Genomic DNA, 22,160 nt, shown 5'->3' with positions numbered 1-22,160 from the left:
GGTGCCGGCAGTGCCAGGTAGGCCAACCCCCCGCCCCCTTACCTGCGTCCGTCGCGGGCTTCAATGGAGGCCCCAGCTTGAAGCCGGAAGAGGCCTCGGCCTTCACTTCCGGCTTCAACTGGGGCCTCCATTGAAGCCCACGACAGACGCAGTTAAGCCTCCCTCCTCCCTGCCCCCTTACCTGGCTCCATCACCATCGCCGCAGGGACTGCACCACCACCAGATGAGTCCTCCTCCCCTCCACTTACCTGCGTCCAGAGCTCCAGATTGAGGCAATCCTCTTCACCTCGATCTGCAGCTCCCCTGACTCTCTTCGCCTCAGCCTTTTCCGGAGGCGAATCAGGCCGCCTCGCTACTGCTTCTCCGAACTGAAGAGAAGCGGAGCACAGCCCCAGTTTTTATGCTATACATGCTTCAAGTTATTTTTAGTTATTCTTCCCATGTACCTACCCTACCCTTAGTCTTAATAAAGTCTTCTACCTCACAATTGTGAGTCCTTTTGTCTTGGGCTTGGGTCCGTGCTAAATCTGGTGGTGACAGGTCACGGAAGGGCTTGTTCAATCTTTACAGATGGGACCTTGTAAGTCCACTTTCTCCAACCTGCTGCCCTCCTGATGTTTTGATCTTCAATCTTTATGAGCGCACCTTTCCTTAATACATGCGCCACAGCGACAAATTCAGCAGCAGTGGGTGCAAGAGCATGTACAGAAATAGCCACATGGGGGCATTTGGTCTGTGGGGCAAATGTTGCCCACCTTTGCTCTAACCACTACACCATACTGGCTCACTAGGGTCTGCTTTGACTGGAATTGGTAACAAATCCTTCTTCTGGGGTGGGCAGGCTGGCGAAAAATGATGTAGTGCACATAGCACACTGTCACACTCAGGGTTTAATGTAAGCTCTCCCCCTCCCATTGCAAAAGCAGTTGGCAAATCCCCCCTGCAAACTCCCAAGAAAACACCCCACCTCCCACAAAGACTACTAACTGTAAGGAAGGAAAAATAACGGAGGAAGAAATAGAGGCAGAGAAAGGAAAAATGGACACGCTTTTCCAAGATGGCTTCCAATTCACTTCAGAATCCAATATAAACTTCTCCTGTTGACCTACAAAGCTTTTCACTGTCTAGCTCCTTCCTATCTCTCCTCTCTCATCTCACACTATTGCCCCGCTCGTGCTCTTCGCTCCTCTGATGCCATGTTTCTCGCCTGCCCAAGGGCCTCTACTTCCCTTGCTCGGCTTCGTCCATTTTCTTCGGCTGCCCCTTATGCCTGTAACGCTCTTCCAGAACATTTGAGAACTACAAGTTCAATCGCAGCTTTTAAAGCTCAGCTAAAAACTTTTCTTTTTCCTAAAGCTTTTAAAACTTGATTTTGTTCTGACTTTTATACTGTTAGTTTTACTCTCCCCTGTGCCTGTTTGGTACATTCTCTTCCCCTCCTTATTGTTTTATTATGATTTCATTAGAATGTAAGCCTATGCGGCAGGGTCTTGCTATTTTATTGTTTTACTCTGTACAGCACCATGTACATTGATGGCGCTATATAAATAAATAAATAAATAATAATAATAATAATAATGGGAAAGAAAGTTTAATATTCAGCTATTTATTTATTTATTTATTACATTTCTATACCGCCCAATAGCCAGAGCTCTCTGGGCAGTTCACAAAGCTATGAAGACTGAAGGGATGGATAAAGGATCCACTCTTTTCTTTTCTACAATTTAATCTATGCCTTCTATTATTATTTTTAAAGTAATGACCTAGAGTCTTCTTAAACTCTCTCTGTCCACAACTTTCTCAAGGCATTTTCTCTCACTGTGCAGAAGTGTTTCCAATGTTACATTAGTTTAAGATCATTTATTTATTTATTTATTTATTTATTGCACTTATATGCAATAAATAGCCAGGGCTCTCTGGGCGGTTTACAGAAATTCTAAAATTAAGATATAAACGAGTATACAAAATTTAAAATTCTAAAACACAGAACGTACACACATAAAGCATTAAAAACTGTTAAAAAACTAAACATGTGGGTGATTAAGATGCACCACCATATGCCTGGGCAAAGAGGAAAGTCTTAACCTGGCGCCGGAAAGATAGCAGCGTTGGTGCCAGGCGAGCCTCGTCAGGGAGATCGTTCCATCGTCTGGGGGCCACCACCGAAAAGGCCCTGTCCCTCGTTGCCGCACTCCGAGCCTCTCTCGGAGTAGGCACCCGGAGGAGGACCTTAGATGTTGAACGTAGTGACCGGGTATATTCACGTCGGGAGAGGCGTTCCGTCAGGTATTGTGGTCCCAAGCCGTGTAAGGCTTTATAGGTCAAAACCAGCACATTGAATTGGGCTCGGAAACATAAAGGCAGCCAGTGCAAGCGGACCAGAGCAGGTGTTATATGGTCGAACCTCCTGGTTCCCGAAATCAATCTGGCTGCTGCATTTTGCACGAGCTGCAGCTTCCGAACCATGATGTTCAACACAAAGCCGAGAGAGAGAGATCACCAGGGGAAGCAACAGGCTGCAGGGTTGGGCGGGAACCTGAGTGCTAGAGGAATGTCACCGACATCCCAACAGGGAAAGGACAGGCACCTATTGACAAGGCAGATGAGTGAAGAGTGCGGATTTGCTGGACTGCGTCCCCCCTGTTCTTAAGGGGATTGACATGAAATTTCATTTATAGTCGACCTGAAACCACGTCAGGGTGAAATTGGAAACATGGCATGAAGCAGGAGAGGCCAGGCCTCTGCAGCACTTGGGACTACAAGCATGCATCCACGTGTATAAGCATATAAGGCAAAGGCCTTGATCCTCTTTCAGTCGAAGGGGTGAATGCTATAATGCAGTGGTTCTCAACCTTTTTTGCTCCATTCCCCCTTTCACCATTGTTCAGAATATAATTCCCCCCTTCCCAAGACAGTCTAACTCAAAAGGTGCATTCCAAATAATATGCATATAATATTGAAAATCTTTTATTTTTTTTCTATATTAGTACATATACATTTATTTGGATTCTTTTTATAGTAGAGTTTTACAAATTTAATAGCATGGGAGCTGAGAATGTAAAAGGGGCCATGCATTGCGTTGCCCCTTTAAATGGGAAGCTTGAAACTTCTAGGATTGCCAGGGAGGGAGGGAAAAGAGAGCAAAGGCCTGGCTTTTGCAGACGACATGACATTTTTCTAAGATGTTTTTAATAACGTGTAGGAAGACATAATCTACAGGGCATCATACTTTGCTGAATAGTGGTCCCAATTCCCCCCCCCCCCGTGGAACCCTAAAATTCCCCCCCCAGGGGGGAATTCCCCCTTGTTGAGAACCCATGCTATAATGGATAAAGTCTCAGGGGCTGCGTAATGGTCATAAGCTTTGGTGGGCCCTATGAGAGCCCTGGCTGCTGCCCGAGGGGGCCAAGTGCTGGTACCCATCTTGCTTTCGTTCCCTGAAACTGGGTATGTGCACTGCATGGGTCAGCTGGCACTCTGATTCTCCCATCTGGTGTAACGGTTAGAGCAGTGGTTCCCAAAGTGGGCGGTACTGCCCCCTTGGGGGTGGTGGGATTGCATAGGGGGGCGCTAAGAGGCAAAGGAGCGGCAGGGGGGTGCTCGAGGTGGTCTTTTCCGTACCAGGACTTCGGGTTACAGAAGGAAATTTCTGATCGCTGTCTTGCACTATGAAGAGTGGTTCAGAAGCTCCTGGTTGCATTTCCAACATCATATTTGGTGGAACGTGGTTTTAGTGTGGTCTGCCTACTTCTCTCCAAGCAAAGAAATCGACTCCAGGTCACTAAACGTGGTGATTTAAGACTCATGTTAAGTGACTTTAAACCAGACATTGGGAAACTGGTATCACTTCATCAAGCCCATCCATCGCATTAAGAATTTACAGAATAGTGAGGTCCTCTACCCTAGTTACTAAATGTGATATCTAACATTCTTACTAAATGACTATCAGACTTTGACAAGGTGATATAGAATCATAGAATCATAAAATAGCAGAGTTGGAAGGGTCCTACAAGGCCATCTAGTCCAACCCCCTGCTCAATGCAGGAATCCACCCTAAAGCATCCCCGACAGATGCTTGTCCAGCTGCCTCTTCAATGCCTCTAGGGTGGGAGAGCCCACAACCTCCCTAGGTAACTGATTCCACCGTCGCACTGGATCAAGTCCATCAATTATGTTTAATTGAATAAACTAAAAAAATGTAATTGGATTTTGAAGAAATATTCAATTAATTGCTACTGTTTTGAATTTTATTGTTATTATCCTCCTTAGTGGGTTGTTGAAAACCGCTATTCTGAATAATGATTTTTATAGTGTAGGGTAGGGGGCACTGGGCATGAGTTTGTGGAACCAAGGGGGCGGTTACCTGAAAAAGTTTGGGACCCACTGGGTTATAGCATTGCACTGGGACTCAGGAGACCTGGGTTCGAGTCCCCACTCAGCCATGAAACTCACTGGGTGACTTGGGGCCAGTCACTGACTCTCAGCCTAAACTACCTCACAGGGTTGTTGTAAGGAGAAATGGTGAAGGCAGGTGGCTTCCATTGCGGTGGGGTTGTGAATCCTAAAGGGGTTGAGCGTGTTTTGGGCACTGTCTTGAGTGGCTTCTGGAAGGTCAGACCTGTTCACAGAGGGGAGCAGGGGAGGCTGGTGGCTCCAAGTTCAATGGAGTGTAGTCAGACTCAGCCAGAATAAGGGAGCTGTCCAAGGTGCTGAATCCTATCCCCTTGGATCACTCCTTTAGAGTTCTGGCTGCTTCTGACTGAAACCCAGAATGGATTCACATCTCCACCAACATCAGAGCCACTGGCCTTCACAGAGGATAATCCGGAGAAGAGGAGGACCAAGTTAGCCACCTTGCGTTCAATGCAAGAGAGAGAGAAAAAGGTAGAATATTTGATGGCAACTGCTAATAATCTTTCCATTTCCTGGGAAAATTGGATGAAATTTGCCGAGATAGTTCCCCCCTTCTGAAGGGACTGAGCCCGCCAAGGTTTAGTTAAATAGGTGCAGGGATCTATGTGCAAGAACAGCATTTACATTTTGAGGGTATCCAAAGGAGGATTAAACAGACTCCTCTGTTCCTCATAGACCATTCTTCTGAAAAGGATAGATGTGGCATTAATCCATGGAGGAGTGCCTAACCACACTTCCAGTCAGAATTCAAGGTGTTGGTGGTGACATTTAAAGCCCTCCCCTTCAAATACTTAAAAGGTTGGCACACAGAGGAGGGCCAGGATCTCTTCTCGATCCTCCCAGAGTGCAGGACACGGAATAACGGGCTCAAGTGACAGGAAGCCAGATTCCAGCTGGACATCAGGAAAAACTTCCTGACTGTTAGAGCAGTACGACAATGGAACCAGTTACCTAGGGAGGTTGTGGGCTCTCCCACACTAGAGGCCTTCAAGAGGCAGCTGGACAACCCTCTGTCAGGGATGCTTTAGGGTGGATTCCTGCATTGAGCAGGGGGTTGGACTCGATGGCCTTGTAGGCCCCTTCCAACTCTGCTATTCTATGATTCTATGATACTGAGAGACTCCCATAAAAGTAGCTGGATGAAAGCTGCTAATAAGAGGCTAAATTTAGTTGGCTTTTCATCTCAATACCTATTAGGTCTAGGCTTCCCCCAAAGCTAAAGAAATTCTGAAACAGCGCTTATTAGACATCGAAAGACAAAACAGCTTGTCCACAATGAGGAAACGGAGTCCACATCTTAAACTGTCCTCATTTAGTCCTGCAGATAAGACACCGGTGTATTTACAGCAGCTCACATACCCTAAACACAGAACAGCCTTTTCAAGAGCACATCTCAATATGCTTCCTTCTGCGCTTCTAGAAGGCCACTTTAGGAGAATTCCGTACTATAATCGAGTATATATCTTTGAAGATGGTAACATCGAAACCATTGCCCACATGCTGCTATTTTGCTCTTTGTACAGAAATACTCGTGAAGAGTTAATAACCCCCTTATTATCGCCTTATCCAGGGTGTTCGACTGATTATTATGTGAACTTTCTTCTTGAGGATTGCAAAGGGACGGTTACAGCAAAAACTGCAAATTTTTTAGCAATTGCTATTAAAATGAGGGCTGCAATTGCACCCTGAGTTTTCAATTACATATTTTTAGCCTTAACTGTATTTAATGTTTTATTTGCTTGGAGATACTGAGTTTTATATGTTAAGGACTTTCTTGAATTCTGGACATTTGTCTGTTTTATGCCTTATGTTCAGTTAATTGTTCTAAATTGCAATGGCCAATGGTTTGGTGCAAATAAAATTTGATTTTTGATTTTTTTTGACATTTAAAGCCCTGAATGGCTTGGGAGCTGGATACTTGAGAGAGTGTCTCTCCCTTTAAATGCCTGCCCAACATTTGAGATTTGTCCGAAGAGCCCTCCTCTACATCACACCAGTACTAGACTTACATTGTGGTGGGACATGGGAGAGGGTCTTCTCTGTTGTGGCACCCTGGTTGTGGAATGCCCTCCCTTTGGAGGCCTGACTGGCACGGGCTTCATTTTGCCTAATGCTGCACATCGTTTAATGGTTTTAAATTTTTACTGCTATCAGCTTGTTAATGGTTTACTACGTTTGAGCTGTGCATATTATTTGTTTTACACTGCTTGAATTGCTTTTATTTGCACGCTGCCCTGTGATCCCAATGATATACGGTGGGATACAAATGTTTTAATAAAATAAATAAATAATCAGTTCACCAAGGGAGGATGGAGCTAACAGCGTCTTTCATCCCCAGCCTTTCCCAGTGGCCATGCTGGATAGCTAGGGATAATGGGAGTTGTAGTCTAACAGATCTGTGAGGCACCAGGTTGGGGAGAGGCTGAGAGGACGAGGTCAACATCCTTTGGTCATCTTAAGCAGGTTCCGAAAGGGCCCGTCAGGGATGTTTCCTTTTGTATTTCATTCCAGACATGTAAAAATCCCTTTGCCCGTGATAAGTTCTTTTAACGGCTGGCTGATTAAATTAGCTTTTCCGTCCTGGTGGCAGGGAGAGAGGGATTGAATAGATTGCACCAAGGCAGGGGAAGTTCCATGTCAATTTTGCAAGGTTGTTTGGCGCTCCATAGCGATAAGCTACAGAGGATTATCCTGTTAGGAGGAGGAGGTGGAAGGGGGGAGCCACCAAACCTGACTATTTGTATACTCAGAGGGTGTACGGTCCAGAATTCCAACCAAGGACTGCTGGAAATGATGGATTAAAGGAGGGGAGCTTCGACTTTCTCCCTCCCCCCTTCCACCCCCACCACATTGCTAGATAGTGACCGGGTTCACACAATCACAGAGGGGGAAATAAGCCACCATGGCTTATTTCCCCTCCTGCACATGCCAATTGCATGCCAGGGAGATTTGTACAATTATCCTTGCCGGTATGGCTTGCTGTGTGGTGTTAAGCCGGTGAAGGTGGCTTGCTACATGGTTAACAAGCCCCCAAGAACCCATGGCTATTCTAGGTTTCTGGGGTGGCTTGTTAACCAAAGCAGCAAGCCACCCTCGCCAGGTTCGTACAACTAGGGATGGGTGAACTCCCCCGAGTCCTGTTTGCACTGTGCTCGCTGGACTCCCGCCAGTTGCCAACCCTGGTGAACATGTGGCATGAACCGCCAGATGGTCTGCAGGCACCCAGTAACAGCTCACAACTTTTTTAATGCATGAGGCATGATTTTGCGCAAAAACACGGATGGGAATATTTACAGACATTGCGATTTGCGCAAATTTGCGGCCATGAGTAGCATGATTTCACAAAATTGCTGGTGGAAGGGACCATTTACAGCTCGGGTTTTTTGCACAGAGTGCACGATTTGTGGCCACAAATTTGCACAAATCATGATTTGCACACACACAAAAAGAGCCAGGAAATGTGGTGCTTGCCCAATTCGGTGTACGCTGAATCGAGCCAGCTCAGAGACCTGTGCGTTGGCATCCACGGAACTGAACTGGTGGGAAAAAAACCCCAAACTGCATCCCCAAACTGGATTCCTCTAACATCCTCACACACAAGAACAACGGTGCTGCCAAGGATAATTATGCTAATCCCCCCCCCCCATACACATGGCTGATGGAAATAAGCCACCATGTCTTATTTCCCCTCCTGCGATAGTGTGAACAGGCCCATTATCTCCTCCATCAACACCCCTCTGTATTGAGGTTTACAAAGTAATTGACAGATGTTTTCAACTCCGTCAGACCAGCACTGACTAAAAACAGCTCCATTAGAATCATAGAATAGCAGAGTTGGAAGGGGCCTACAAGGCCATCAAGTCCAACCCCCTGCTCAATGCAGGAATCCACCCTAAAACACTGGGCAGTCACTCTATATGATTTGCTACGCTGATCGGGTTAAGGTTGCTCAGCCGCTAATAGCTGCGTGAGGAGCACGGCTACAAGAAAATGTTAATCTCAAGCCATCGGGGCTGGCACACAAGCCTCGAAAAAGTTAAGCGCTAAGAATCATTTCCAGTTGAGGAACGCAGCTTTCAAAAGGGCGGGGAGAGGGAATCCCAGATCTTTAAAACGGCTCCTTCCTTTTGCATCAGAAGAACACAAGAGCCGTCCAGGATGAGAACGAGCTCCATCTAATTCAATGTTCCGGTCATACTGTGGCCATCTAGATGCATGTAGGAAACCCACAAGCAGCGGAAGCTGGTGACTCCGATTTCAGTGAGGCCGCGAATCCACGTTGGGTTTTAGCCAGGACTCCGAAGGAGCTATCCATGGTGCTGAACCCCATCCCCCAAATAGCAGTAGTGGCACCGACACTCTGGAACACTACAAAGGAACATAGGAAGCTGCCTTGGTCTGTCTTGCCCAGCATTGTCGACACGGACTGGCAGCAATGGCTCCCCAGGGTTTCAGGCTGGATTCGTTCCTTGCCCTACCTGGAGAAGCCGGGGTCCAAACCCGGGACCTTCTGCAAGTGTAGCTAAAGCCCCTCCCTGTGTGGTCTGAGAGGCAGGAAGTGTGGCGAACTTTAGACACCCCTGGAAGAGGCGACGGTTTACTCCAGTGTTCCCTGACTTGCCATTGCATGGCTCTGCTTTACGGTTTCCGTGATGCTTTTCATGCGGTTATTCTTTTAAATTGTTTTTCTGTTGGCCTTCGTATTGCATTTTATGTTGGTCTTCGGTAAAGACCAACAAGATCTTAGGAAATCAAGCGCTATAGAAGTCGTTCAATGCCAAACATCGTGGATACAAGAGGTACGCCCCCAGCAAAAAAAAAGCCAGTGCGGTGTAGTGGCTAAGGTGTTGGAATGGGAGTCAGGAGATCTGGGTTCTAGTCCCCACTCGGCCATGGAAACCCACTGGCTGACTTTGGGCCAGTCACAGACTCTCAGCCCAACCTACCTCACAGGGTTGTTGTTGTGAGGATAAAATGGAGAGCAGGTAGGGCCGGTGCTACCGTAGAGGCCACTCAGGCAGTTGCCTAGAGCGCCAAGCTAAGAGGGGCGCCGGGCACAGTGCAGCACTCACGCGCGTTGGCTGTGAGCCCGGCCAGCCCGAGGATTCAGCTGGGCCTGGGCGGGCGAGATGGCGCCCTGTGCCCGCCCAGCCAAAGCGAAGCCAGGGATGCTGGGGTGGGGCAGCTCAACGTTTGGACTTCCGGAATGCACCCGGAAGAAAGAGAGAGAGAGAGAATGAGAATGTCTGGGTGCATGGGGTCTTTGAGTGAATGCATGTGTTCATGCGTGTGTTTGTTTGGAGTGATGCTGAGTGTGTATGCGCATGCGTGTGTGAGTTGTGGGGGATGATTTGGAGGTGATATTCCTATTAAACAATGCATTTTAGACCCATCAACGTTCCTTTCCAATTTGTTTGCTATAACTGGCACGACGTATTTCTTGCACTTTAAAATAAATTTAGCAGTTTCCAGTTTTGTGTTTCTTATTTTTTCCAGGAAACATATGTTCTTAAAAATCAAAGTTGGCATTTTTTGGGGTGTGTGTGTGTGTGTGTGTGTGTGTGTGTGTGTGTGTGTGTGTGTGTTGAAAGTAGCTCACCTTGCCTAGGGTGCAAAATAGTCTGGCACCAGCCCTGAGAGCAGGAGGATTATGTACGCCGCTTCGGGTTCATTGGAGGAAAAAAGGTGGGATATAAATGTAACGACGACACATCAGGCTCAGACTCCAGTTCAGAAAATGCCCTGATCCTGCTGAGACTGGTTTGGAGCCAGTCTGCTTTGACTCAGGGACCTTGCCCAAATTGAAATTAAGGATTCCTGCATTGAGCAGGGGGTTGGACTCGATGGCCTTGTAGGCCTTGTAGGCTCTCTGCTGTGGCACCCCGGCTGTGGAACAAGTGCCCCAGAGAACCCAGAGAGGTTCGGCTGACGCCTACACTGTATTCCTTCCGTCACCAGCTGAAGACCTTTTTATTTTCTCAGTATTTTAACACCTATTAATTTAAATTTAAACTTTGCTGTTTTAATTCCATATTTTAACTGTGTTTCTTTGATTGTAAGACACCATCGATTGTAAGACGCACACTAATTTCAGTACCACCAACAGAAAAAAAGCTTTGATTCTAAGAAATAATAAACGCACCCGCGATTCTAAGACACACCCCATTTTTAGAGATGTTTATATGGGGGGAAAAGTGCGTCTTAGAATTGAAGAAATAGAGTATATTAATTTTTGCTGTGCGGTTTTATCCTGGTTGTGCTTTTCATAGAATATTTTGTATTTGTGTTTTTAGATTGTTGGTTGTTTTTATGCTCTTCATGATTTTAATTTTTGTGAACTGCCCAGAGAGCTTCAGCTATTGGGCGGTATAAAAATGTAATAAATAAAATAAATAAAAATAGTGTCAGACTAGGGTAAGGGAGTCCTACATTCAAATCCCCAATCCAGCACTGAAGCTCCATTGGTGAGCTTGGATCGGTTGCCATCTTTAAGCCTAACCTACCTCAGAGGGTTGTTGTGATGATAAATGTGCAAGGAAGAACTACGCTTGCTACTCTGAGCTTCTCGCAGAAGAGGGAGGGAGGGGAGAAGAGAGATAAAAAGACAAGAAATGTTACAGAACCAGTCAGAAAAGTAGATTTTCAGGTTGCTGGATTTGTACCACCTGCCACGTTAAGATGTCAACCTGTTGCCATCTTGGACGTGCTGAGCTCACAGCCCTGCAGCAAATCACTCCCCCGCAACCAAAGCACTGCTCAAAACATTGCAGACTCCGCAAGTATTTCCGTGATCAAAATCAGAACAAAGCAAGCGGTCGGAAGATGTTTACGCTGCAAAGCCGCAAACGCTTTATTGATTTGCATCCTCCTTTGCACACAGAATTCGACTTATCCTGGTGTGAAACTTGTCATATTCTTGGCACGGACTGCATCCAAATGGGGTCTGTGCCTACAAACACTCCCGAGGCTGAATGCAGCCTTATTTCATGCCCCCGTGTGAAGGAAACCGAGGCCCGTTTCACTGACTTTACACACTTCCCCAGGCTCATATAAAAAAAGAAGTCCAGACGTATGGCATCCGTCCTGTGCGTCTGTGAAATGCACACATTCTCTCCCCGTTGATTAAAGCGTATTTGTAGGCTTTTTTCCGTGCACGTTTTCCCAACGTACGCCTGCTGTCGAACACGTTTCTTTCGGTCCGCAAATCACATCGTCAGCTCGGAAAGGCGTGGGCTTCAAACTCAGACTGCGCCGAAGTCTGATCTGGAAGGTGCAAAACTGGGTCGAACTTGATCAAAAAAAGTGAACCGAAACCAATTTCGGATACATTCCTACCTGCTGCAGCCCACAGCTGGTTTGCTTCCAACCCAACTGCGCTTTGAATCCTTTGGAGGATCCTGATGACAAAGCGAGGCAGCACCGAGCAAGGTCGGATCCCGTGGAAGTTAAAATGTGGGGGCTTCTGAATCTCTACTATCCGGTTCCTATGGCAGCCTGTGAAGAGCCACCATGGGACCAGAGGCCTCCGGTTGACTGCAGCAGCAGCTGTCAGAACAGACGGAATAGTTATAGGTGCCAAATGAGAGCCTCCTTCCAGCTGTTGAAGCCACCGCTCCCTCTCAACCCCACCCTCCATCAGAACCTCCCGTCTTCCAATTTCTGGCTTTCTTTCTCCATTAGAAGCCGTCAAAGAATACAGATGAATTGGCTATTTGTACCACGGACTCATTCCCTCAAGGGCAGTGAGACCAGGAGAACACATCCAAGGCTTGCGTGCTCCTTGTCACCTTCTGGTCTAGTGTTTCAGCACAGCTCGGTGGTAGAGCACACACTTTGTATGAGGATTGGTCTCAGGTTCGACTCCCAGCATCTGCAGGGAAGGGTTGGGATTCGGCTCTGCGACCTGAGAGCTCTCAGTCGGGTGGGGGTGGGGCGCATTCTAGTGGTGGGTGTGGCCAAAGGCAAATCAGGACATGGCCAATATACAAAACAACAACAGTGTATTGTATCTTAAAGAAGAAACATTTCAACCTTACCGGGAGGTGGGGTAGGGGGACTGTACAAAAGGCAGGAAACAAAAAAATTGGGGATTGGTACCCGTGGGAAATCCTACAGGGCTTCTAAGGGGCCCTGTAGGATCAGATTTAACCCACAGGGCTGAGGTTCCCCACCCTCACCCTAGAGCTCCCACCTCCCAATCTGGTGCATTCCAGATGTTTTCGATGACAACTTTCATGAGTCCCAGGCAACGAGTAGTCGGGGATGACAGGCCTTGAAGTCCAAAATATCTGGGGAGCCACCAGGATTGATTGAGGAAGGCTGCTCGAAAGAGTAGTTGCCAGTCGGTGTAGAAGGGCCAATGGCCTAACATGGAATAAAACACCCTCCTGTATCACACATCGTAAGAACCTAAGAAGAGCCCTGCTGCATCAGGCCAAGGGTCTATCTAGCCCTGCATTCTGTTCACACTGTAGCCAACCAGCAGTCAACCAGGGACCCACATGATGCAACAGCACCCTCCCACCCATGTTCCTCAGCAACTTGTATATACAGGCTTACTGCCTCCGATACTGGAGGGAGCACATAGCCATCAGGACAAGTAAAGATTGATTGCCTTCTCCTCCAGAAATTTATCCAACACCCTTTTAAACCCATCCAAATTACTTGGCCGTCATTACCTCTTGCGGTAGCGAATGCCAGAGTTTAACTATGAAGAATTCCTTCATTTGATCTGTCCTTAAGCATCCCATGCTGAAGCTTTCCCCCCCCCCCCCAACTACCTTCACACTTTGCTTCATCTCAATTGCATGCCAGTTATTCATGGACCCACAACTCTCAAGCAAAGGGGCGAGTTTCCCCGTAGAGGAAAGTTGCACCAAGGCAGTTGTTTGGGGACGGATCTAAAACGGGACGCGTGTTTGCAAGAGGACAGCTGGCTTCTACATCCAACGCATGGATATTCGGCGAGAATGGCCTAAAAGGGAGGCAAGCTGATGCGCCAGACAGGCTGAATGACAAACCCTGGCTTGGTGAGGATTCTAATGCGGACTTCACTGCCAAGGCTTGACTGCCGCCTAGCTGCAGCAAATAGGAGACGAAAGGAAATTCGGCACTCGGGTTGAGCGAGGAAGGAGTGCTCAGAAGGGGTCAGGAGCAGGACGCTGGAGACCCCAAGCGATCGGTGTTGAAGTCCAGACAAAGGCCTAGCTCCGCTGAAGTCCGCATGCAGGCTAGACTGGGAGAGAGGCAACGCACCGGCCGACAGCTCTGCCGGGATACGAAGCTGGGGATTAAAGCAAACGCCACACAGCAGATTGGAGAGATAAAAAATATTTTGGAAGCAACTTCACCGCTACCGTCCGGTCAGACGAACAGCACACCACTCCCGGAATGTCGGCGCTGCACATTCCATCTGGCTCCAAGGACGACTCTCGCTCGGGATTACATTTTTAGGGGGGGGGGGGCGGGATACTAGGTTCACAGGCACAAAGTCGAAGCCGCGCAAGGAATACTTCGCCTGGCCGGAAGCCTTGCCTGGCCGGACTGCTGCCCATTGTCCCGGAAAGATGAAATGGCACGGCTGCAGCGGCAAGGAGCGGGCCTCGCGGCACACATCCGGCGGCGTCAATACCCCCAACCCACCCACCCCGAGTCCGGCCGTTCCTCCGATCCACCCTGCGTTGGGAAACGGCATTCCAAGACAATGAAAAATGCCCCCGTCTGGTCCGTTACTGGGATTTGCCAATGGCTATACCAACCCCCCTCCCCCTGCCAAGGGCTCCACGTCACTTTGGAGTAACCGAGCGAGATCCCTTAACCACACCTTTTATATAAATCAGCTGGGAATTTCAGGAGGCGGCAGGGCCTCGCAAGAACTCCTAACAGCCCCCCTGTAGCCCTCCTTGGGTCCGCGTTGTCCCACGCTGGCTGTGGAAACAGCCACGACCGTCCGCTCTGCCTCCCGCCCCTTCAGCGCCTCTCAGCTTTGCGGCCTGCCGTGAAGTCTCCTCGAAGCGTCCGTGCTGGTGCTGCTCAAACGCAAAAGTGAAGACCCCGCGCAGGCTCTCTTCACGACACAAGAATGGAAAGGCCGAGAACACTGGCCTGCATTCGCCTTAAACGGTCTTTGGAGAAACATGAAAGCTAAACTAAAGCCCGAGCCCTGAGGCGTTGCTTGGGCTCACGTGAGAGACGAGGACAGCTGGAATGATGCGGGCAGCAGGCAGGCTGCTTCCGAAGGGGGCGACGAGAACAAACGTCTTCTGCCGGGAAAACCCGGAAAGCGCAGCTGCAAGTCTCTGGAAGGGCCGACTGTCTATAACACATCAGAGAGCCGCCGGCACAGAGAGTCATGCGGCCGACCGCCGGCGGATCACGAAAGCCCCTCGCTGGAGCTGCCCAAGGTAGATCCTCATTTTCGTGCTGTCGCTGGTTTTCCTCACCCAGATCTGTGTAAAAACAAACACCACCCCGAAAAATGAAAGAGATGGTGACAGGAGGAAAAATGTCAATATGAAATCTGAACGAGCCGGTCGATAAAGCTCCCTCCCCCTTCTGAATGTTTTAGGAAGTGGAACTATGCTGCGTTTTGTTACAAAGTAAGGAATAAAGAACACCTGATGTTACCTGCAGCACAGGTAACAGTACCTTTCGGAGGACTAAGCTGAGTCTTTCCACTCAAAGAGGATTACACGCTTGCCTACTTTTTGCAGCTTTAGTAAGCTTTGGATTCTAGAAGGTGGCCAGTTTCTAGACTGGCACCAAACCACGGCCATCTCTAAGCCCCTCTGGTGAACCCCCTCCTCTGTCTATTAGTGGGACCTGGCAGGCTTAACTGGCAGCGCTGCAAGTGATAATAATTATAATATATAGTAATAATTTTCTTACCCGCCTCTCCCTTTGGATCAAGGCGGGGAACAACATTAGATACAAATACCGTAAAATACATAAAACTGATACAATATTAAAATAACAGTCAAGTCAAAATTCGACTGGGTAGGCCTGCCGGAAGAGATCAGTCTTTATAGCCTTCTGGAATTCGAGAAGACTATTAAGTTGATGAATCTCTCCCGGCAGGCCATTCCAGAGTCTGGTAGCGGCAGCAGAGACGGTCCTCTGGGTCACAGTTGTCAGCCTAGTTTTGGCTGTCGGGAGTAAATTCTTCCCAGAAGACCTGAGTGTGCGGGGTGGATTGTACAAGGGAAGGCGATGGCACAGGGAACCTGGACCCAAACCATGCAGGGCTTTAAAGGGAATAACCAACACTTTATACTTCGCCCGGAAACGAATTGGCAGCCAGTGAAGTGATTTTAGAGTTGGTGTAATATGGTCCCCCCTAGATGTACCGGTGACGTCTGGCTGATTAGCTGTAACCGCACTTAATCTCCCACAATGCCCCAGAAAAACACTAGGTTTAAACTTAAAGGGTGGCTAGATCCAGATGCTAAGGGCTGCTAGGGGAGGCAGGCCAAAGAGGGTGCCGGAGCCCTAGCAGTCACTCAAGACCGCCAGGTGTCAACAGCGGCTTTGTAGAATCATAGAATAGCAGAGTTGGAAGGGACCTACAAGGGCATCTAGTCTAACCCCCTGCTCAATGCAGGAATCCACCCTAAAGCATCCCTGACTGATGCTTGTCCAGCTGCCTCTTGAATGCCTCTAGTGTGGGAGAGCCCACAACCTCCCTAGGTAACTGATTCTGTCGCACTGCTCTAACAGTCAGGAGGTTTTTCCTGATGTCCAGCCGGAATCCGGCTTCCTTTAACTTGAGCCCGTTATTCCGTGTCCTAACACTTACACTGTGGTCTGCAATGGGGTGGGCTGCGGGTGCCAACGTGGCCGTGGCCACCTCTTTCAGTTCTCGCCAGGTACTGATTTTTAATGTTATTTCTCAAGTTTTTTTAAAATTATTATTTTTAACCAGGAGGCTGGCTCACTGCAAAGCCAAAGAGCTGCCCTCCAGCTCCATCTGTGTTTGGTTTCAAGAAAAAGTGGTTTTGTGTTTCGGAGCACGGGCACCACCTCTGCCTCCTACTTAGGTTCATGGGCAGGTTCCTTCTCCTTCAGCCTCCCGAGTTTGCCTTCTGGGAAATGAGTGTTTTCTGCAGCCATTTCATGAATGGACAAGCGCCCTCCACCCCCACCCCCCATACAGCAGCCATTTTGTGAAAGCACTCGTGACTCTCTCCCAAAATTCCAAGTGTGCCCACCGACCCAAAAAAGACCAGAGGTCCCAGTGCACACACAAAACCCTCTCACAGCTAGCCCTTTGCTGTCAGCTCCTAGCAGCAGTGATTAAATGCTCTCCAAGGTCTTCAACAAAATTTCTTCCTTCATTGCATTCCAAGAGAAACTTTCCACAAGGTTTGCAAAGGACCGAATTTAGGATCTTCTGCTTGATCACCACTGAGCTACATCCGCCCCCAACTTTTCAGCAACCATTTTTATTCCATTTCCGAGTGAAATCCAAGACGACGTTAACGCCTTTCCCAAAGCCGACGTTCGAAAGACGTGACGCCTGCTTAAAAGTGGCTGACTCCGGTGGAACGCACTGTCCCATGTTCAAGCCCATTTCTGGCACTAGGACAAGCTGGGACTTAAATTTCAATTATGTGGACACCTAACCACATTAAGTTCCTTGTTGTTAACGTTAATAAGAGTGAAATTGCTAAATTTGATTTAAGGTTATGTTCTAATGCATCTCTTGGTACAACACGGCATGCTCATTTGAATAATCACCCAATGAACAGAATGACATCGCTGAGACTAGTATCATTATTAATTGAAAAAGACACGTTGAACAGCAGCCGTAATCCAGAGCCTGAGCAAGCAATACAAAATATTTTCCCTTTCAATGGCCCACTGGGTAGGAGCTCCACTATTTTGCCAGAAGCGGTTTTATTTTTCACACAACTTTGCCAGCCCCTTTTCTTGTTTTATTCCAAGCATGAAAACAGGCTTTTCTCCTGCCACAATTCCAGGTTATTTCTACCCGCTGTTTTAGAGCCAGTTGTTCTTGGTGAATTCGGCTCCCCCATCCCACTCCAAACATCTTTCTTGATCTTCCCACCACCAAAACACACACACACACACACCACTCACTGCTTGTGTCCTGACAGCTCTTCAAAACTAGTTGTTTAACAATATGAGGTGAGCCCTATGAGAAGAGACTGAAAGAACTGGGCATGTTTAGCCTGGAGAAGAGAAGATGGAGGGGAGACATGATAGCACTCTTCAAATACTTGAAAGGTTGTCACACAGAGGAGGGCCAGGATCTCTTCTCGATCCTCCCAGAGTGCAGGACATGGAATAACGGGCTCAAGTTACAGGGAGCCAGATTCCAGCTGGACATCAGGAAAAACTTCCTGACTGCTAGAGCAGTATGACAATGGAACCAATGACCTAGGGAGGTGGTGGGCTCTCCCACACTGGAGGTGTTCAAGAGGCAGCTGGGCAGCCCTCAGTCAGGGATGCTTGAAGGTGGATTCCTGCATTGAGCAGGGGGTTGGATTTGATGGCTTCCAACTCTACTATTCTATGATTTCAGACCTTAACTAACAGGAAACTTGAGTTTGCCACCAAGCGTACGTTAGAAAAGATGCAGGCCATATTGGATCCTTGACAAGAATACTATATGCTTACAGAAACACATGTTGGTCCCATTCATGCGTTACACCAAAAGAGTACCATGTGTGAAATGAGCCAAAGGGTCTGGCCACAGAACTTTGTTCTCCCTGCTTCACCTGGCTTGGTCTGTGAGGGTGAGTCTAGAGTCACTGTAAGAGCCAGTGTGGTGTAGTAGCTAGAGCGTTGGACTGGGAGTCGGGAGATCCGGGTTCTAGGCCCCACTCGGCCATGGAAGCTCACTGGGTGACTTTGGGCCAGTCACAGACTCTCAGCCCAGCCTACCTCACAGGGTTGTTGTTGTGAGGATAAAAATGGAGGCTTATGCACATTGCCTTGGGTTCCTTGAAGGAAAAAAGGCTCGTTAAAGGGCAGACTCAGCTCCTGGTGTAGGAATGGGCGGAAGAGCTCGTCAGAGTTGAGAACTTCAGAAGAGCCCTGCTGGATCAGACCAAGGGTCCATCTAGTCCAGCACTCTGTTCACACAGTGGCCAATCAGCTGTCGACCAGGGACCCACAAGCAGGACACGGAGCAACAGCACCCTCCCAACCATGTTCCCCAGCAACTGGTGTATACAGGCTTACTGCCTCTGATACTGGAGGTAGCACATAACCATCAGGGCTAGTAGCCATGGATAGCCTTCTCCTCCAGGAATTTATCCAACCCCCTTTTAAGGCTATCCAAATTGGTGGCCATCGCTACATCTTGTGGCAGTGAGTTCCATAATTTAACTCTGTGCTGTGTGAAGAAGTCCTTCCTTTGATCTGTCCTGAATCTCCCACCCATCAGCTTCATGGGATGACCCCCATTGGGTTCTAGCATTTTGAGAGAAGGAGAAAAGCGTCTCCCGATCCACCTTCTCCACACCATCCGTAATTTTGTTCCGTTTAGTTATGACGATCGTCGCATTAAAATTAGAAGCATGCGCCCCAAAAACGGCCCGATGAAATGAAAACAACCACAACAGCAACCCTCTGCCATAGCTCTTAAACACTCTCCTCTTCAGCCCCGGAAGGTCCGCCATCAGCCTCCGGCTCACTGTTACCAGGCAACCGATGAGAAAGATGCCGGCTGAGGACTCAGCATCTCGTTCAGAAGCTGCAGCCGTATTCAGGCTGGGGGGGAAAGCAACCTGCTATTTTTTAAAAAAGGAAAGGAACACGCAACCAAAACCGGCAGGGAAAGTGTACATAAAATTGTATCAGGCTGCCAGGCCGCCATTTCTGCCTCAAAACTTGCCGGCTGCCTGCTAAGTGCTAAGGCAGCCTTCCTCAACCTGGGGCGCTCCAGATGTGTTGGACTGCAACTCCCAGAATGCCCCAGCTGGGGCATTCTGGGAGATGCAGTCCAACACATCTGGAGCGCCCCAGGTTGAGGAAGGCTGCCTTAGCACTTAGCAGGCAGCTGGGGCATTCTGGGAGATGCAGTCCAACACATCTGGAGCGCCCCAGGTTGAGGAAGGCTGGGCTAAGGGCTTGAGGAAAAGCTGGTTTACCTCGTTCGCGCCCACTGAGCTGATGACGCAGCTGATTTTGGTGTTCTCTTTCGACTCCAGGTAAATAGCCTGGCTCTTGTGATACCTGCAAGTAAAAGTAGAAGAAGAATAAAACCAGCAAGTGTGAGCACAATGTAACTTCTTAGGGTTCCACTCATGAAAATTAGCTGATTCGAAGCCTCCCGAAAAGGGACCAAGGGTTCTTAATCCATCACACCCAGACCTTTTCGTCTGCCTGTCAGGATAAATACCTGAGCTTTCGTAACCTCGATTAGAGCAAAGTGTTCCGGGCGCAGAGCTCCCTCATGTTCAGTTGCAGCTTGAGATTAACTTGTAGGATTGCCTCCTGAAAGGGGTAGAGACTTCTGGGCACCATGCAAAAGGCTGGTGTTGACCTGAGCAGCTTTCACCAGCTTAGGAGCCCGCCTGGCACCAACACTGTCATTCTTTTGGCCCCAGGTTAAGAATGCCCTCTACTTCCTGGCATTTAATGGCACTGATAGCCTTTAGTGCAGTGGCCCCTTCTCTGTGGAACACCCTGCCACTGGAGGTCAGGCAGGTGCCAACACTAGGCTGGTTCTGGCGCCTCCTGAAAACAACTCTGTTTCGAGAAGCCTTCCCCAACTGACTAGCCACTGTTTTTTTCTGGCTCCCTTGTTTTTAAAATTGAATAATTTTCATTTGCTTTTTAAATCTTCTTTCGTTTACCGTTTATACCTACGTTCACTGCTCCGGAATCTGTTTTAGACATTGAGCGGTATATAAAAATTGTAAATAAATGATGGGGTTTTTATGCAGCCAACATGTCAAGCTTTTATGTTATGTTATGGTGAAAGCTTTTATGTTTTGGTGAACGCTTAACTTTTGAAAATTGAAAACGTGTATTACTGACAAAGTTGGAAACGGTGCATACAATCCGGAGTCATCGTTTAATATTACATTTATACGTTTTCCCTTGTTTGTATTCTTTCATGTTTATGACATGTGTTTGTCCTTATTAATCACCACTAACTTTGCTATATGCTTACTAAATGTTTGTTAAATGTCCATTGACACTTACTATATGACTGCTGTCTTGGATAAATCGCACTGAGGCTTTTGGTATATGCACAACACATTGGGTTCCCTATATATTGTGCGCTCAACTTCAGGAGTGTTGGTGGATCTTTCCCATTTCTCTTCAGTTTACAGTGAAGGCTCCTCTTTTTTGCTTTTAGTCGTCTAAACAGGTCTAGTATTTGATCAAAACCGCTTTTCTAGCTGTCTAAACGGTTTGAAATTTTGGAGATTTAAATTTTGAAGCTGTATTTTACTCTGTGTTTGTCTTATGGACGGTTGTAAACTCCCCTAGAGCTTTGGCTATTGGGCAGTATAGAAATGATGATGATGAAGATAGCAGCAGCAGGTGTGCAATGCTAAAGGCATAATCCTATGCACATTTAGACAGGGGAAAAAAATCCTACAACTCCCAGCTATACTGGGAGTATTAAAAATAATAATAATGCTGGGAGGATGTGCATAGGATTGCGCCCTAAAGCTTACAGATTGAGAGCCAGCCAGCCTGCTCCTCTTGCTAAGGTGAGTTCTCTTCTCCTGGTAGCTCTCAATGGCAATGAAGAATCAACAGGAAGTTCCTTTCCAATCCGTAACCATAACAGCGTTCCACAGACTACACAAGCGAGTGTCTCCTACTTAAGACCAAGTTCATTATTCTTCCTGCTTTTAAGCATTTGATTACTGCCAATGAGCTGCACGCTGCGGAGAATACTGATGAAACGCGGTCGCTCTTGAGGGGCTTGGAAACGCACAGGAGGCAACCGCCGTGGGGGTGGGGGTGGAGTTAGGGGTTAACAGGCAAAAAACCGAGGGTGTGCTCAACTGAAAAGCAAACATCCCTGTGAAAAAGGATTCAGGAGGTAGATATGAAACCCAAAGTGGATCTCATTAGAGGAGGGGTACAGAAACTCAGGCCCCATGGGCCAAACCTGGCTCATCTGGAGGCTGAATCCCAGGTGACCACGCCCCCTTTGCAATAAACCATCCGTCGTGTGGTGCTTTTCCATATATTTCATAGCTTTAATCCCATTCTAAAAGGTTGAAATGCTTCTCTTAAGGTCTAGTTACTGGCAGGAAAAGCTTCAAGATACACTGTGCTTGAGTATTATTATTATTATTATTATTATTATTATTATTATTATTATTATTATTATTTGTATCCCACCTTTTGCCCAATGCTGAGCCTCAAGGCGGCCTTACAAAGTTTAAAATATACATGGGGGGGGGGGGGAAACAAAACAATAAACATTTAAAATACACAACAAAATTATAAGACATTAACATAGATGGAGGGCCAGATTATTCTCCAAAGGCCTGCTGGAACAAAAAGTTTTAGCCTGCTTCCGAAAGCCCATCAAGGAGGGAGCCAGCCTAGCTTCCCCGGGAAGAGAGTTCCAGAGCACCGGAGCAGCCACCGAGAAGGCCCTCTCCCATGTTCCCACCAAGCGTGCCTGTGAAGATGGCGGGACTGAAAGAAGGGCTTCTCCAGAAGATCTCAAAGCACGGGCAGGCTCATCAGGGAGAATACATTCTTTCAAATAACCTGGACCCGAACCATATAGAGTTTTATAGGTC

At 47.8% G+C, this 22,160-nt stretch overlaps 1 protein-coding gene across 2 annotated transcripts in view; it reads right to left on the bottom strand.

The window, feature by feature from the left end:
- Positions 1–13,727: 13,727 nt before the first annotated feature.
- The window catches only part of SUDS3 (SDS3 homolog, SIN3A corepressor complex component), a 43,850-nt gene continuing 35,417 nt past the window's right edge, over positions 13,728–22,160 (bottom strand). For both annotated transcript variants that reach the window (XM_063144214.1, XM_063144213.1), the window contains 2 exons: positions 19,530–19,614; positions 13,728–14,861 (listed from right to left, as the gene is read on the bottom strand). In XM_063144214.1, coding sequence (XP_063000284.1) covers positions 14,763–14,861; positions 19,530–19,614 — 184 coding nt within the window. In that variant the 3' untranslated portion in view covers positions 13,728–14,762. The remainder of the gene's footprint in view (positions 14,862–19,529; positions 19,615–22,160) is intronic.

Source organism: Elgaria multicarinata, chromosome 18 (assembly GCF_023053635.1).
Source record: "Elgaria multicarinata webbii isolate HBS135686 ecotype San Diego chromosome 18, rElgMul1.1.pri, whole genome shotgun sequence".
NCBI lineage: Eukaryota > Metazoa > Chordata > Lepidosauria > Squamata > Anguidae > Elgaria > Elgaria multicarinata.
This window is presented reverse-complemented; position numbering and strand designations above follow the sequence as displayed.